Source organism: Eutrigla gurnardus (assembly GCF_963514095.1).
Source record: "Eutrigla gurnardus genome assembly, chromosome: 1".
NCBI lineage: Eukaryota > Metazoa > Chordata > Actinopteri > Perciformes > Triglidae > Eutrigla > Eutrigla gurnardus.
This window is the reverse complement of record NC_139915.1, coordinates 8,307,315-8,325,877: the sequence shown is the minus strand read 5'-3', so window position 1 is coordinate 8,325,877 and position 18,563 is coordinate 8,307,315. Positions and strand designations below refer to the sequence as shown.

At 41.8% G+C, this 18,563-nt stretch overlaps 1 protein-coding gene across 6 annotated transcripts in view; it reads left to right on the top strand.

Annotated features, from left to right (window-relative positions):
* sox6 (SRY-box transcription factor 6) overlaps positions 1–18,101 on the top strand; it is a 128,274-nt gene extending 110,173 nt beyond the window's left edge. For all 6 annotated transcript variants that reach the window (XM_084007778.1, XM_084007773.1, XM_084007776.1 and 3 more), the window contains 4 exons: positions 4,759–4,864; positions 11,075–11,248; positions 11,789–12,005; positions 12,803–18,101. In XM_084007778.1, the coding sequence (XP_083863904.1) occupies positions 4,759–4,864; positions 11,075–11,248; positions 11,789–12,005; positions 12,803–13,109 (804 nt within the window). In that variant the 3' untranslated portion in view covers positions 13,110–18,101. The remainder of the gene's footprint in view (positions 1–4,758; positions 4,865–11,074; positions 11,249–11,788; positions 12,006–12,802) is intronic.
* Positions 18,102–18,563: the final 462 nt, after the last annotated feature.

The window sequence follows — 18,563 nt, the reverse complement described above, 5'->3', positions numbered from 1 at the left end:
TTTGACTTGTTTTGTCCTGCCAACAAAAAAAGGACCACTCTTGAATAATGACAGCATCTCCTTTTATTAAAAACAAACAATAAACATTGCATTGGCTGAAAGCCCAGAGTGGAGTTATCTCTCAATTTTTTAAACATAGTTTAAGCTCCTTGATGTAATTAAAGGCCTTGACTCCCTCTGTTTTAAACAAATGAGGTGATGCTCTGGCAGGACAAATGGGACTGGAATAGCTGGCCATCTTCTGCTCTGTGTGATGTGCAGGACGACTACTATAGAGCAGATGCCAGCCTTTTGTGGCTGCTACTGTTGATTTTGCTGCTGCCTGCATTAGCCTTAGCAAAGGGAGAGCTCCGGGTAAAAAGAGAGCAACAGACTGCATGAAAGGAGCTGCGGGTTTACCGCATGGCTGGATGTACTTAACATTTAAATGGTTCAAAACTCGCAAAAACTACTGGAAAGCTGCAGACTTATAAATAACATTGCAACTGGTTACAATAAAAATACAAAACAGATGAGGCGCTGAGCTGTGAGGAGCTGCAGCAGTGGTAAAGTGCAGTCTTTGTCTCTGCCGGGGCAGATTGTGGAGGGGTTTAGTCTCCGAGACCCTCAGAGGGAAGACTCCGAGGGCCAGAGACCACAGTGATGACTGACATCTGATATACAAAACCCTGTATTGTGGTCAGAGAGCCGTTGCCTTCAACTCGCCACATACCAGGTGTGTGATATAACCAGAACCAGTTCAGCAAATTATCACACATAAGTGGCTGTTTAGGGTCCTGCAGCTGTTAAAGGTTTCCAGTGATAAACGTATGCGATCGCATACTTTCCACCATGAAGGAAACATTTTACCAATAGTTTAGAGAGCTTGGAAAGCGAAGGAGTTACTGCTGTCACAGAAAGGGCTAAACATATCATTTACTGTATATACACATCACATACGCACAGCCAAAAAAATAACCAGACTATTATATGACTTTAAGTTGGCAACGGGTAATTTTGGAAGGAGTAAAACGTGTCACGCCTCTCGGCCGCTTGAAAGAAATGTGGCGTTTTTCTCTTTAAATAATCATTCTGATGTCAAAATGTTCTGGCGAGCAAACATGCCAACTTAATCTCTGCTCGTATCGTCGAGTTTAGTTTCCTCATTTCAACGGGGAGCCGGGTTATTGTTGTTCGCAAAATCATGCAAATTGTAAAACTAATGTATTTAATGGAGAATTGTAATATAAGGAAATTAAAGCATTTTGGGCCTAAAGTCTAGTTTAAACATGCAACAAGACATGGCTTCTATATTTCAGTGAGTTATTAACAATTTACATGACTTAAAAAAAAAGAAGACAGTTGTCATTTTGCACCTAAACCTGATCCAACAGACTCCAAGAATCTGCCCTTTCTTACTTTTCTCTATGTTTCTCTTTCATCTCTCCTGTGAACAAACCAAGGCCGTATGGACTTTGCCTATAGCCTTGAGCTATTTACAAAGGAGAGAGTGAAGGAGTGTCAGGATTGGCAATGAGTTGCCTAAATATAGGGCAGGAGTAGGCACAATGCACAGGGCCGTCCGCCACCCGCCTCTGCCCAGAATACACCCTGTGGGCAGAGCAGCAGGCCTCCGGCACATGTTCTGCGGCCGGCCAGATTAAAGCTCTCTTTACAGCATTGACAAGGGCTCTTTTGGGTTCCCCCGCCCAAGAAGTTGCACAGATTCTGCTATCTATCCTTCTACTTTGCTCTTTTTTCCTCGGTGACTCACTGCTCTGTCTCATGACATCACCTGGCAACCATGTGCAACCGAACAAATGCATCTGTTACCAAAGTTTAAAGACAAAAAAGACTGCACAGACGGGGCAGATGAGATTGTTGTGGGTGGCAGTTTTCCACTACAGCTCAGAGTGCATTGCTATAATTTTAGTTGTGGGGTGGAGAGCTGCATGCTGAAGTCATTTGAGGGAGGGACTGCTTGCTTGCCAGCGGTCGTGGTCAGAACGGGAGGGGAATAATGTGTACCGTTACATCTTTTTGTTTCCCGTCTCTTTATCTTTACCTCGTCACAGCAGCATTTTTCTCGTGTTCAGAGGCTTTGATCGTCCCCTTGTTTCCACACCTTTGTGTATCAGCCACAAGAGCTCCCTCTCTTCCTGGCTGGATGGCCGGCTTCCCTAGATACTGCATGTCCTTTGCTACTTCTCTGTGTCCGAGTGATCAGTAAAAATTTTATGAGACTATAAAATAATAAAAGTGCCATTAATTTATCACAGCACTTGATGCGTGGGCAGTAAAGAAGCATTAGTTCACTGAATATTTTCAAGCCTTAAAACAAAACCCTGATGCCGCACCAATAATTTATGGCCCTAATTTCAACTATAATTCTAATTTGCGGATATAAATTACCAAACTTATAACCAATAAGTATATTAAGCTCAGTATATAAAATTTTACGAAAATTTGTGGTACCACATTGCACAGATATTCTGATATTAATTAGCATAGCTCACACAAGGAAGGGAGGGATGCTTACTGTTACTACCCCTTCAGATCAAGTTGTTTTAGTGTATGTTTTCTATACAACAGAAAAAAACACATGATTCTTTTTATATCAAAGCTGCCTCAAATAATCCCCCAACCAGAGTCCCGTTCCGTCTTGTTCCCAGCTGTCTAATGCACTGATGTCCACTAATCATATGACTTTGTGCGATGGAGAAAGAAGTTCAACACTGAGCTAGTTATTAATGCAAGCCATTGATGGATGGGCCCCGTTCTCTCGCCTTCTTAGCCCAACATGATGCTTAATGATCATGAGTTTATAAAAGGACTTGATTGATCAGGAGGGACCAACGGAGTGCAGAAGAGGGACGAGATGACTACTTTATTACAGACATACAGTATCCCATGAATGCTGTGTCTTCCTAGTGGACTGTCCAAGTAGCATCTGAGGCAGCATCATTGCCCATCCAGCTAATCGCACATCAGTCACTTTGTCATCGGGCTGCTGGCTTCTTTCATTAAGAGCAATAATGTGGCTGGGTGATGAATACAGCGCCGTGCATGTGTTGCTTTATGCAGAATGTGACACGGAGAGAAGCGCCACACTCCATCTTCTCTTTACAAAGCGTCCTCTTGCCCAGCAGGGACCGCCACATATGTCATAATTAGAAAACACTTAAGTAAGCACAGGGCCATCAGATAGACAGGCTCTAATCACAGGCCATAAGCAGGTAGTGGTTAATTGTATATCAGAATCACTCAGCTGGCCATAAATAATGACTGCTCCTTCAAGTATGATGGTAAATTGCAGTGCTCTTTCTGTCTCTCTGGTAGTCCTTTCTTTTGAGGAATAGTTCTTGAATAAATAAAAGCATGAGGAAAATCAAAATACTGTGAAAGGCCTCAAATGGATTTGAACCATCTTCATCCTTCATCTTGTCATTTTTTTAACCATCAAGGGGGAAAAAATGTTATACAGAAGGAAAAAATTGGATTTCTTAATATTCTTTCTTTTCTTCTTTTAAGTGCTGTAATTACTGATGGCTGTAGTTGTCAACATAATTTCATTTGTCAGGAAAAGATGAGAAAAGTAGTCAAATGCAAATATTTCCACTTACAATAGTTAGGTCTGCTTAATTTTTTAGCACCTTCTGCTATCAGCAGGGGGGGGAGCTTCCCTGTGGGCGAAAAGTGAAAAAACAATAAAATGGTACAATGCACTGCAAACAAGGGGCTAAAAGATTAATGTGTGTGTGTGCCAGGGGAGCTGTTAGTATTGTGTGGGGACTCTACCTGAGTATCTGTTCGGACTGCATGTGATAGGCATATTTAGAAAAGAAAGAGGCAGAGGTCAGTGCAGACAGTACATCTTTGGCAGAGATTGAATGCTCACCCTGGGAGTAAAACAAGTGCTTTTTTTTCTAAATGGTGGCAACATGCCTGCTTTTAGTGTCATCCAGGCGAAACCTAGGGGGGAAGAGATTATTTGTATCATGCAGAGTCAAAGTGTCCATCTCCTAGTTGAGTCTTTAGAGAGGAAGACAGCCCTTTGCTAATGCCCTGTGTATTCACTGAGGAAGTAGGTCATTCAACAATGGAGCCAGCAGTAGTCGGCACTCTCCCCTTGCATAATACATTAAGTGTAATGTGCAGCAACTATTCAGAGGCCCCCCGAAAGCTGTTATTTTATTCTGTAAATGCACACGGACATGACATTTAATATTGTCACGGCGCGCTGAATGACAGGGTTTCATTGTGCGTCCAGTACAACATGATGCCAAGTTTAATCTGAGCACAAAGCGACATGACAAACGGGAAAACACGGTGTGTGCTCTAAAGCATGAACTCTGAATAAATGATGGGCGCTGAGCTCTGGGCACTGTAGACTGGAAGGGAGGATGTAAGGAGAAGATTACAGAGGAAAAATCTGAGCACTGCAAAGAGGGCCGCGGCCCCATTGTGTGCTTCGGATCACAAAGTATCCTTCTGTAAATCTATTTATAGCACCCCTGGCCCTCACTGTCTCCCGTCCTCCTGTCATCCATTATAGCGGCTGCTGAATAGAGAGATGAGAGAGGGAAAAAGCTACATCTAGTTCATGTCAAAGGAGCAGCTCTCCCAAAGAACCTCCATTTACCAAAGACACTTTTTTTTTTGTTTTTCTTTACAAATTTTCCGATTCCTGATGAGGTTACCTTTGACAATTCTATCACTGTACAAACACGTGTATGTATGTGCTTGTTCGTGTACCTGACTGTGTGTGTTTCCCTGCAGGAGAGGGCGCATTTCGAGAGCATGGGGCACCACCTCGGCAAGCTGGGCGAGGAAGGGAAGATCGGCCACAGAGTTATTGACCTCACCAGGCCAGAGGATCTTGATGGTAAGGCCAACTTTTTTCACTTTTTTATTTTTATAGCTCATAATTGGAATTAACAGCTTGTACATCGTACATACAAAATCCACTAAAAGTGACTGTGAGTAGTACTGTTGAGTGGATTCTCTAGGCCTTCGATGGCGGCGTGTGTGGGTGTGTGCAGGAAGGTGCGTATGTGTGAGGGTTGGGGGGGAATGCCGTTTGAAATGAGCCCCCGGCTCCGAGGTTTTCACAGGTAGGTGAGCGGAGGACAAGGGTGCCTGAGGACAAAGCTGGCTTTTTTCCAAGCTCGGCTCCTCGTGCTGTTGTGCTTGTTTGAGGTCCTGGGCACCGGGGTGTAAATTCGGGTTGCACCGGTGTGACAAAGCGTCATCGCCCTTTGTGGCGCTGGGCTCCAACACAGGAGCGAGGAGCACCTCAGCGCGCCAATGTTTGTCCGACATAAATATTTGCGGCAGTTTCCATGACACTTCAGAGCCAGAGCAAAGAGGAAAATGGTCCTGACTCATCTTTGATGCCTCAAACCGGTCTCAAGGCAGAAGGATAGATATTTCTCAGGACAATGTAACCCATCAACCTCTTGAAATAGCCTCATAGACACATTTCCCATCAGTTTTAGAAAGAAATCTTCCCGCATTATTGGTTCACACAGACTTCTACTCCCCTTAACAAAAACAGTTTTGCTTACAGACTCCAAAGCGAGTGTATTTTCACATCACACCCAATCGTGAAGATGAGATATAGAGGTGCATTTAGTGGATTCATTGACATGCTTCCCATGTGAGCCACAGCAGCAGAGCCCATCCCACCCGTCTCACCCCTCGGACAGATGTGCTTCCAGTGCTCCTTCTCCCAGTGGGAACCGTCTGTCTGTGGCTACTGTGGAGTCGGGGCTGAAACGGAGCGCGCACCAGGGCAGTTGTGTCCTTTTAAGTACTGCGCAAGGCCGAGGGAACGGCTCGAGCCAGACGCCTCACATCAGCGTCCCCAGTGGGCTATGGATTAGGAGCAGGCGGAGGTTAGAGGACAGGAGAGGTCCTCTTCCCAGGGGGACATGGCTGGGAGCCAGGGCAGCACACATAACTCAAAACACACAGTTAGCATTTCTCCCTCTTTCAACGCAAATATATCTGTCTGTCTCTTTCAGCCGCGCCAACAGGAAAACACATACGGCTGAATGATGTGAAGCAGCGTTTTATGATGTGAACCACAAAGTGTTTACTCTTCTGAGGACATGCTTGCTATTGAAATCCTTGTTGTTCTGCCCCCCCGGACCGAGATACCTTCATATATAGAAACATACAGCATCCGTCTAATTGCAGCTCATTTATGTCTGTTTAGTAAACTAGAAAGCCTTTATTAGCTTTTAAAAGACATGCATCTAACGTGTATGTGATTCACATTAAAATAGTCATTTGTATTCTTCTGAAAGGTACATTAAAACGTTTACTTCCTAACTGAGCATCGTCCAGCTTTAATCTCGACATCTTAGTGTCTTTTGAGGTGCAAATTGCCAAATCAAGGCTTCCTGAATACGTCATAAATTCATAACTTAAGTCACAGATTTAATAACTGTCGGGACCATTCTGGTACAGAAGGAGGCAATTTAATTTGAAATCTCACACTTTTCCCTCAGTAGTTCCGAACACACTGCATACTGTATAGCTACTTTCCAGAAAAGGAAAATTACTGGGTGTACCTCCCAGCCGAGCAGCTCTCCCTCCAGAACAGAGCGGCCACATTGAGTAGACCCAGTGTACAGCGCACTTCTGTCATCACAGCAGTTCACAGAAAGCTTAAGGTTGCTTAAGCTAATATTTGCGAAGCATGCAGCAACCAAAGTCCTAACGACTTGGGGGAGAGAGAAAAAAAGTGGCAAAGGAATGGAAATAGATAGGATTTCCTTCATTTTACAAAGCCGCCAACCACATGCATGAACCCACCTCAAATTCATTAGGCCTTTTTAAGCTCTTAAAGAAAACATCGCCAAATACCACAAAGGCTTGGGCCCAGCCGGGCCTTTTGTTCGTTCGCGTACGGCCGTATGGAGTTGCAGCGACGCTGAGGTTTTTTTTGTGTTTGTCTAAACCGCCCCCATCGCTGGGAGTCCGCAGAGAACAAAGAGGTTGTTGAGAGATGTGTGGAGGCAGGAAACAGAATTAATCTAAACGCCCAGTGTGATAATATCCACCGTATGGTGAGAAAAGATGGGGCTCTAGCCAAGCAGTGTCTCTAACAATGTCCTCATGGAATAGGATGAGAAGAACTGTAGTGTTGCATTATTGTTACACTGATGGGTCTCTTTACTCGGCTCGCTCGGAGCTGTTTGGGAGTTTTACACAAGTTGATTGTTTGAAGAGGTTTTTTGTTGTTGTTTTTCTTCCACTGCGAGGCCGTGGGAATCGAGCTCTGGCCAGGAATTTTCTTGGAATAAAGCTTAGATGAGGAGGCTGAGACTTACTGATTTATCAAGTGACAACAACAATAGCTGAGTAGGTCAACAATCAATAAGAAAGTTCTGCTTTTGAAGTTGGCAAATTCTGTGTGTGTGTGTGTGTGTGTGTGTGTGTGTGTGTGTGTGTGTGTGTGTGTGTGTGTGTGTGTGTGCATGCTGGGATGTTGTGAAAGATTAGACGCCACTTTAAGGCTAAATGCATACGAGGGGATAGAGTAGACAAAAGTAAAAGCCATAGCCTGCATGTTGAAACAGGTTGGCCGTTTGTTCCCAAGTTCCCATGTCAGCACTCACACACACACACACACACACACACACACACACACACACACACAAACTCAAATCATCCCAACTGGAAAAGAGAAAAAAAGGATTGACATGTTATAATAAGGCTTATATCACTTGTAATTTGTAATGGTTTAATTAGCATGCTATGAGCTCAGGCTAGAATAGGGACACTGAGCGCTGTCTCCCGTCTGTCCACACACATTAATCTCGCCTGATCCTGCTCTGAGGGAGAGGCTCTATTGTCAGCAGTAAATGCCTTCAGTCAGAGGTGTTAGATTTGATCCCAACAGGGAGGGCTTGGCAGGTTTGCGTGATTGTTGCCTGCTCACTGAGGCTCATCCTCTTGAGCGGATTCCTGGGTGACATTATGTGTCTGCCCAGAACAAAGATGAGTAAGACGGGGGGGGGGGGGGGGGGGGGGGGGGGGGGGCGGCTGGGGCAGCGCTACCCTCTGGCTTGGTACATGGTCGAGTCTGAGCCTGCAGCTCGCAGGTGCGATAGGCTTTTGGGCCTCATTACATTCTCTCTCTATTTCTATTTCTCTCCCCTTTTTCTGCTCATTGTTATCCGCTCTTCCTTCTCCATTTATTATAACCCCCCCCCCATACGCTCACACTCAAACCCACAATCATTCTTTCTCACTGTAATTCATGCTGCTCATCTGCAGTGTTTCCAGGAGAGACAAATTAAAAGCGGATTCTCATATCGCTCTGTCACACTTGAGCTGCGGGCCTCATGAATCACAATAAATTCTATTAAGCAGCACTCCCTCTGTTTCGCTCCCTTCCCCAGCTAGCACCCCAGGGGGCCTGCCCCTGTCACCGCTAAACATCTGTGTTTATTTACACAATCACACACCTAACTAACTGATTCCTAAATGCCCCGCACCTCCCGGAAAAAAAAAACTAAAAAACAAAACAAATGTTAATGCTCATTTGCAAAATGTCAGACCCGGTGTCGTGATTTCCAATGAAAAGACAGAACAACAATGTTGTAATAAATTGCATGTTGCGGCTCTTTGGGATTTGCTGAGACCGGCTGCTAATACGCAGGAAGGCTGATTAAGTCATACACATTACAGGGGCTGGATACGGAGCCGAACTGGTCTACCCATGAAGCCTTGTGTGGTCGTATATTAGAGAAAGCCAACTGCACTGTAATGTTTGTGCTGCCGTCAGAGATTACAGTTATTTTTATTTAAGGTCAAAGGTCAAACTCTGTGTTAGGATGTGGGTTTCCTAGAGGCAGCCTGAGGTCTGGGTCAAGTTGATACCTTCATCACTTCGCTCTTGACAAACCCAGGACCACTCCGCCCGCCTGTGACGATGATGTAACTCTCCGTTGCTCGTTCCGGCGGCTCCGTGTAGCATCAGACAGGCACTTTCCTACGTGCCACCGCGTGAGCGAAAAAACATGCCTCATCTGGATCCCCTCCAATGAAGCAAGTCACGTGGCTGCTTCCCTGACTAACTATGGATGGCACTAGCTGATGGCAGGCGGTTGTTTTGTCCCCCTCCCCGTAAGAAGCTCACCTCTGCCCGTATGCATGCACACCAGTATATAAATTGCTGAATCAGTGTCAGTGATAGAGTAATGGCACGGGAGGCATCGTAAATTACAGCAAGCGATCCCGGGGCGCAGACACTGGCTGTCGTGTCTGAGTGAGCGCTGCGCTCCTGAGCTAATGAATACCTTCATCTGGCCCCGGCAGTCAGCAGATTGCCCCGCGTTGATGGATACTGTCAGCCCTCCGCCACACCACATTTCATTGCACAATAAACATGGTTGTCAAAACCAAACAAAGTGAAATCAATTCATCCTGTACAGTGAGTGCATGCTAAATGAAATTAACGTACTGTGGGGTTCGGTGGCAGCAGAGGTAGTGTATTATTTCTGAATTCATGCTGGCTCTGGGGCCTATAGACAAAAACAGAGAAGGTGCTCAAAGGGTAAGAGTGTCAGTTAAAAGTACCTTTCACACATTCTGATCCCGTATTTTTAGCATCTTGTATCTGTGTAAATGTATTATGAAAGTGAGAGCAAAGGTGAAGGTTTGCAGATGATAATTTTTGCAGATTATCATATGAAATAAAACAGGAGAAAAACATTCTCTAGTCAAAATATATGATAAACTATTTGGTGGAAAAGTAAAACTTAATATGTGAAAATAAATGACACACACACACAGAAAAAATATATAAAAATAATTATGTACAAAGTCTGTATATATTTACAAATCAATCAATACAAATTCCTCCCCTCCCCCTTTTTTAAAGATGTGTGTTACTTAAGTACATCACACGTGTGTGTTTGTGTGTCTACATGTTTTGCCTTTTCACTATTTATCTCCTCTGATGCTTTTGAGACTCTCAAACAAGTGTGGCTGAAATGGTGAAGCCGCCTCTTCAGTGATTACAGAGCAAAGCGAGGTTTCTGCGGATTTGGAATTAATGCCTCTGCAGAGCCTTGCATTACTCATTAAGAGTTTGATTTTGTTTATCAACTGAAATAATAATAGAAATCAAAACCCAGGTAACGTGTGCCAAGGCTGCTACTGGAAGGGTCTAATGAGAAGGCTTCACATGTGGATGATGAAATATGCATGAGTCATCCCGAGCTTTCTTTTCCAGATTTGAGATCATTAAAGATGTATCGTAGCATATGGAAGGCTTTTTTGTCTTATTTTTCAAGCCTTGTTTATCAACATGTTTTTGTTTGTTTAAATATTAATACCGCTTTTATTTAATTCTTTCACATCTTACATATAAAAGGAAGCAAATGCGCATGCAAACAGAAATCATTATCAGCCTGATGTACAGTTTAATACGGAGAGAAACTCTCGTATGCTGATTATGAATGCCTTGATTGAGAAACGGCACTCTGCAGAATCGGCACAGTCTCTCATCACAAATGTGGAGAGAAATGGAGAAAAAAGGAGGACGGAAAGAAAAGAGGGAGTGAAGGAGGAGGAATGGCATGCTTGGAGATTTATTTGTGCATATATGTGTTTTAATGCACAGCTTTTTAAGAGACTGCCTCAAGTCCTGTATTTGTTATTTACTTTGGCGTTTCTTATTCGTTTAATGGAAACTATGAATGTCAAATTGAAATGTGTGCGGCTTAGTATAGTGTGAAAACTCGCAGACTAAATATTTAACTGCCGTGGAAATCCAAGGTCTTCCTCTTTTGGCTTTGGATAGACCTGAGTATAAGTTAAAGAGAGTATAGCTCCCCCTTAAACTTACATTGTGTTCACTTTTATAGCACATAAAATAGAAGCCTGTCAAGTCAGGTATTCCACTCAATATAAAGTAACCCAGCGCTCGTCCAAAGAAATGTTCATGATGATGACAGGAGATGAAGGAAGGTTTGAACGCGGCTCGTCATTCAATCAATGTCTTGGGTCGCACTCTCTCTCTCTCTCGTCCTGGCTGTTGCAGAACCTCAACCCTGTTATTTCTTTTGGCCAACAGGAGGCGCTGGATCCACTGAGGCACGAGTCTTCAGGGAGTCCCGAGGACGGAACAACAACGAGCCCCACATTAAAAGGCCGATGAATGCATTCATGGTGTGGGCCAAGGACGAGCGCCGCAAGATCCTCCAGGCCTTCCCCGACATGCACAACTCCAACATAAGCAAGATTTTGGGTAGGACCTTTTAAATCCAATACAAGCGTTTGTTCTAACATTTGGGTTTATTGCTCTAAGTAGAGTCGATTTGACGGAGTAGCTAGCGTCTGAAGGAGGAGGGGGATGTTACCTCATAGGCCACTGTGCATCAGGTGACCACGGCATACAGATGGATTTATCGCCCGTCACTATCATAAGTGTTTGTCATGAAAAATGACAGAGGCTAAATGGGTCTTGTCCCCTCAGCATTGGAGTCCATACATCAGAGCTGTTAACAGTGCTGTCACCTAGGAGGACTCTCCACAGAGCTCCAGTATTTACTACACCAGCTTGTTGTCCCTTACTGTTTGACACCGAAGCATGCCACTCCCCTCAGATAATGTGCTATCAGGAGGTCGGAGTGGAATGAACAATAAATCAGGATTTTACAAGAAAAATGTCTACTCTTATAATATACAGCTCAGCATGAGATTAAACGTTGAGATGTACGTCTCTGAATCTATCTGGTTACGTAATGAATCATTTTAATCGGTTATTAAAACAGCTTTTTTTGTGCAGGTTCCAGGTGGAAGTCCATGACTAACCAGGACAAGCAGCCGTACTATGAAGAGCAGGCCCGCCTGAGCAAGCAGCACCTAGAGAAGTACCCAAACTACAAGTACAAGCCCCGGCCTAAGAGGACCTGCATCATCGACGGGAAGAAACTCCGCATTGGAGAGTACAAGCAGATGATGCGTTCACGGCGGCAAGAGATGAGGCAGTTCTTTACTGTGGGGTAGGTGCGCAGTCACGAATCCCACAAACGAACCACTCTCACACACAGATGATCTGAAAAAAAAGATACCAACTGGACTATATCATTTTTTTTTTTTTTTGCCTCCTTAAAGCTCCTCCAAAGACATTTTTCAAAAGTGAGTGTTGAGTTAACCTCTATTGTATTGGATTCAAGACAAGGGCCTGACATGCCCATTAAAATTGAGTGTTTTTTAATAGCTGTGATTTAATAATTTTAGACAATAGCAGTCTGCCAATGGGGCATGAAGTGCAGACATTATTACAGGATATAAGCTTTAAGTATAGACTAACAGAAGCCTGGAGGGCAGCACTCTGAAGCTTAACACTTTAATTTACTGTGTCTGGTTAGCAGGAGAACCCTTCTCCAGGTGTTCCCATGTCAGTCATAAGCTCCGGCGGCTGGAGTATCAATCACCCAGCACAACATCGGACAAGAGCAGCGCTAACCACGTATTGGTTTTTATGTCACCAATAAACTGGCTAGTGTTCCTGAATAGCTCAAGACAGGAGCTGTCAGGAGAACCTCTCTTTTCCCAAATCCTTTTCACAGAGCTGCTGGCTTAAAGCAGACTGCTGTGGGAAACCCCTAATCCTACCATTTACGTTTAAGTGCAAAAGAAAAAATACATTATATAAATATATATATATATATGCAGTATATATATTTAATATTTATATTTCAGCATTCTTTCTATCTGTTACTTTATCGCTCTAGTCACGAGAGACTAGTGCGATATCCTAATTTTATATATTTTTTTCTCATTCTCCCACAACCAGACAGCCACCACAGATTCCCATCACCACCAGCGCCAGTATGGTCTATCCAGGGGCCATCACCATGGCAACCACCACACCCTCACCTCAGATGACATCAGAGTGCTCGAGTGCCTCAGCGAGTCCCGAGCCATCCATTCCTGTCATTCAGAGCACCTACAACATGAAGCTAGAGCCCAATACCATGGCGAACAACAGTGTTCCAGTCAATGGAGAGGATGAGATGGACATGTACGAGGATTTTGAGGATGAGCCCAAATCAGACTATAGCAGTGAAAATGACACACAAGAGCCAGTCAGCGCCAACTGAGATCTCTTTTAATGGAAGACACAACACTCATACAGGAGGGTGCCCAGAGGGCTGGTCTGATCTGAGGGAGCTAAAGAGCAGAATAGAACAAAACGACACCACAAAGGTTTAAAAAAAAAATTCAATAAATAGCGACGTATCATTTAGGAGCCAGCATGCCCATGTGGCTTCATCAGAATCAAAAGCTATTTGGTCTTAAGTGTTTCTTCAAGTGTGTGAAGCAGTTTGGTTGTGGTAATTCAGATTTTTTTTTTTTTTATCTCATTGTTTGTTTTTTCATTGTGTTCATGGACATTTACACAATTAGGTCATAGATCAAAAGACAGAACTTGAAATTGAGCATTTGATATGAACCTATAATTCTTACAGTCATTTACCTTGTTTTTCCTCTTCAATTAGATGATTTTGATATATTGCATAATTGTTCAAGATGGGGATAATATTCTCACTCAGGTATAGTGTGCCAGCCAACAGCTTGTGAATGTTTTTAATCAATAATTAATTCTTACAATACAAAATATCTCAAAATTCATATGGAGCGAATCCAACTTATTACAGGGGGAATTATTATTATTATTTTCATTTTTTTTACATTATTATTGTTATCACACAAACTGCATAATTTAGTGCAGAAGTGCCAAACATTTCAAGTTGTTTCTAAAAATCTGTAACATCCTTTGGGAAAGGCTTTGTGAGTCCTGGACAATCTCTTGATCTCTTAATACAGCTTCATTATCCAGACTTTCTTTAATTCACCCAAACAGAATCAACAAACGAAACTCAGGAACTCGGAGGCAGCAGGCTCTGCAGGAGGTTACAGTAAGCGACATCTTTGGGTGGTAGCTTGAGATGCTAGCTGTTCTCCAGGGAGCCCAATGCAGTGATCATCAATGAAAGCGACCGGCCCTTTCATTTCCCCCCGTCCCAGTCCACACAGAGCACAGTGGCGTCCTTAACTCATTTTCCAGCTCTGCAACCCAGTCTGAAGCACCAACTTCTTAATCAGAGCGATTGTAATCAGGCCAGAATGCTAAAGGGCCAAAGGCCTCCAATCTGTGGGATTGGAACAGCAGCGAAAGGCAGCTTTGGGGGCATTACAATCTCAAATTGATGTTGTACAATGTGTAGCTACAGTACGTTCTGCTAAACGCTTTAGCCCCGTTTGGACAGCAAGTTTAAAGTCTTACGTCTTAGAACTTCATTTTTTTCCAATCTTAATTCTTTTGAGACATTGTAAATCTTAAATTGACACTAAGAAGTCTTAAAGTAGAGCACGGCCATCGGGTTGATGCAATGAGTTGATTACTGCCGTAGTCTTAAGAGGAGTGACAGTTTATGAGGATATTTATAAACTTGAGAGAAAGGCTAAAATCATGTTTGTTGCTTGAATTTCCTCGTCATATTTTTTTTTATACGCATGACAGGGTAACTTAAAACACTGATTTTTGCATTAGTGCACTTAAACCATGTTATTCTGTCACCGTTGAGCCTTATGTTGTTTCTTTTTAAATAATCTTATCAGCTTTTGGAACGCACTTAACTCTTGCATTTAAAACAGGACAACATGCAACGACTCAGAAACAAGGGGCACAAAGTCTCCGTCCTAATTGCAGCTAAAAAAGCTGACAAGCGGTGACCTTCTGGAGACTGTGGCTAGATAAAGCAAGGCCTTGATGTCGAGACTCAGATCCTCTTTGCAGGGCAGAAGGTCTAAGTGGCTCCCCTCCCTGCCATGCCCTGCTCTGACCCCTGCCCGTGGCAACCTCAGCACCCAGGGGGCGCCATCTGGCTCAGAGAAGGAGGAAACACCAGGGAGGGATGGGAAACAATCAAAAACGGGGTTTGTGTCCCTCATTGTGCTCTCCATCAAAGTGCTGGTAGTAAGGCCTCAACAGGGCTCCCACCCTGGCCCAATCACCAAGGCACCGGCGAGCAGATGGAACAAGTACATCAAGCTGTGGGGGATTATTAAAATGACTGACGACTGGGTATCATCTGAAATACAGCATTATTAATGCATGACTCCAGCTATCCCCCCTCCCTTGCCCTTGAACCTGTCCACTTCAGAAAAGAGCACGGAGCTTTTTTTTTATAAAGATCTGAATGGTTGGTCACTGGTCAAGAGCCCCACTGCTGGTCACTGCATTTTCCTCCTAGCTCTAATCGGTACAGACGGCTCTATATATCGCTCACTCATTCATATCTTCTCTAATCTTATTGTCAGTATCAGTGCTGGATTACATTGTTTCTACTTTTTTGGAAGCATTTATATTTAGTCTTGTTGTCATTTTTTTAAATCACCCCATTCATAATTCCTGTTCAATTTTTTTTTTCTCCATCACATCTTTTCCCATTTTGAGGTACAAACATTTTGTGGATGCTCTCCTACAAACAAACCCACGTGGATTTCCCTCCAACTAAAAACTGTTTGGTTTTCTCCTGTTTGCTGGTGGTTAGATTGATTTGTATGTGATTGTAAATATTTTCATGACCATGCCACACATGCTTTAGTTGGCTGGTGGTTAAAAAAAAAAAAAGGACTCTTCATGGAACTGAAACTTGACTGTGCTTATATAGCAAAAAATGAAAAAGAAAAAAAAAAAGAAAGAAAAAAATGACAAGAACTCACGAGAAGACAATGTTTCATAAGTGTTATAAGCACTGGATATAAATTGTATTTTTTATCAATTCTGATTAATGTGAAGCTGTTTGAGGAAAAAAAAAAAACACAATGAATGAACAAAATTTCCCAGTTGGACTCAAGTGGGTTTGCTCTCACAGTTGCCAGATTTGAGTCTCTTTTTTTTGTCTACTTATTTAGTTTATTTATGCAAAGACTCATGTGATGAATGAACACTTTGTTTAAGCTTCAGGGCTGCCTAGGGGAGAGACTCAGCACAAGAGAGTGAGCAGAAAATACAAGCAGGCTCGGTTAGCCGTCAAACACCAGACGTCAGTGTATTGTATATTGTATTTGAAACTGTAGAGTATCAACATATTGTATTTATTATTAGCCACAGCAGGCTCTAAAATTGTCAATAAAACAACAACTTGGACAATCAGAGAAATAGAAAGAAAAAAAAAACGACGAATTGGAGCGAGAAAAAAAATGGTTTTCAGTGAATTCACCATCTCATTTAGATTTTATTGTAAATATAACATAGGAAATATATTTTTGTTCATTAGTGAAGTATAAGTTATGTATTTGGCTGTTCTATTTTATTTTTCATGTTTTATTTTTGTACGTGGTTTCATGTTTTTAAAACCTGACAAGTCACTGTACCTCATGTAGATGCTGAATTTTTTTCTGCTTATTGGATGAGAGCAGTATTGGACCTGAGACAGAGAGAAACACCTCATTTGCCTACGTTTTTTTAAACGAGCCGGTCAGAATAAAAGACGTACTCATTATACTTGTTAAGAGAAAGGAGTCATTACAAGTAAGGTACTCATTTAAACAACAAGCACTTGGTGTAAAAGAATTATTCAATCATTTGTTTCCAATCATGATACAATCTAAGTGACATGCTGTATATCCTCACCTGTGTTTTGTGTTTTTTACAGCACTCATATTATGTGACAAATTTCTAAAAAGGAGCTGATACCATCCCCCCACCCCACCCCCCCAAAAAAATATATGCATGCGTTTGGCTTGCATTTAAAAGGTGTTTTTCTTTTTCATGATTGTTTCTAACACAAGTGATGTTTTGAACAGGAGGGAGCGTGCAAATATTTATTTGTTTTTATGACATTGTGCATTCTTCTTAGTTAATTATCTCCCCGTCATCTTTTTGTCTGTTGCTGATTTTTAATAAACATGGTCACGGCTATCCAGCCATCTTGCAAATGTAGCCCTCACAAATGTTTTCTGTTAATCCGCTTGCAATGGTTCGAACAAACAACTGAAGACAAAAGCTTGTATGCTGTTCCAACATTACTTACTGTAATTTGATTTTTTTTTTTTTCTCTCTGTCTGAACTTTGTGATGTATATGGTGGGAATGTTCTCTGTGTTAATTTAATCAGCACAATTCACTGACATGCTGGACTGACATGCTAGCTGCTGTTCAGAAGTGTAAAATTTGTTCTTCGGGGCAACATTTATTGTTGTCTTTGGTACTTTGCTTTTTAGAGTTGTCTCTCAAGCAACACTGTGTGTGGCTCTATCTATCACTGGAGCCGTTGTTTTGAATTTGCTGGCAGCCTGATACAGTTTTCTGCGTAGAATTTTTTTTTTTTTTTTTCCTGGCAGGTACCTAGGCCCATGGCAAGTATTTTTTTTTTTTTTTTGGGGTGTAGAGAAAATGAAATACATTGTGTCTGTTGCTGCTTTAAAAAAAAAGTTTATGTCTGAATATGTAAATAGTTTATCATAATATCTTGTACAGTCCAATGTAAAGTTTTTAATTCAACTTAAAAAATGTTGCCATCACATTTGTGTTCACATTCTTCTTTATACAGTACAAAAGATCGATTATTTGCTAGGGGTATTATTGCTAAAAAAGAAAAAGAAAAAAAGAAAATGTTTTTTTTTTTATGTTTGTTTTGTTTTGCTTGGCTTAAAAGTGTACACCAGCAAGTCTTTGGTTTCCATGTGCAGTATTGACGTGAGGTGAACTTAAGGTGAATAATTTTACAGTGGTGTGTGTGGAGAGCAGTCTCCTCGGCTTTGGTAGTATTAATACACTATATCAAGTAAAAACAAACCAATGAGTGACACATTTAGAAATAGAAATGTGTATACTGTATATGATTAAATTATCCCCACAGAATCAATTCAGGCATATTATAAAGTAACACCATTTTTCTGTATGTCTCATTGTAACAATGCAATAGTGGGATGAATAACTGCCTGTTTAAGCTCATTTACCTCAAGAATTCCCTCCTTTTCTGTAAAAGAGACAGAAATTGTATTACAGAAAACTTCTCCCATCACTCCATCTTTTGTACTGCTGTTGACACTTACAAATTAAAGAGACATTTTGTTTTAAGATTTGACTAATTCTTTTTATTGTGGATGCCTATGTTATTTCCTCTTGGTTAGGTGTTTGTCTGCAGTGTGAGGAAACATATATTAGTCCATAATGAAAAGTTTACCCATTGTAAACTTAGTGTTAAGATTACTGTACTATATAGTAGGCTACTATTACATTATTTTAAAAATAATTGGATTAATTCATTTTTAAATGATCATATCACAGTATGTATTGCTTATTCATATATGTACAGGTCAGTTATACCTACAAGTAAAAATATCTATAATTGTCCTTAAGCAAACAAAAAGTATTTGAACATTAATTTAAATAATGTATTGTATGTTTGTGTGGATTTAGAAAAACATTTTTAAATCCTTAATATTCTAAAAATTAATACACCTCTAACATATAGTGTAGTTTACTTTAAGATCAATGATAAGCTTATATAGAGTTTTACATATTGTACTATAATATCATAA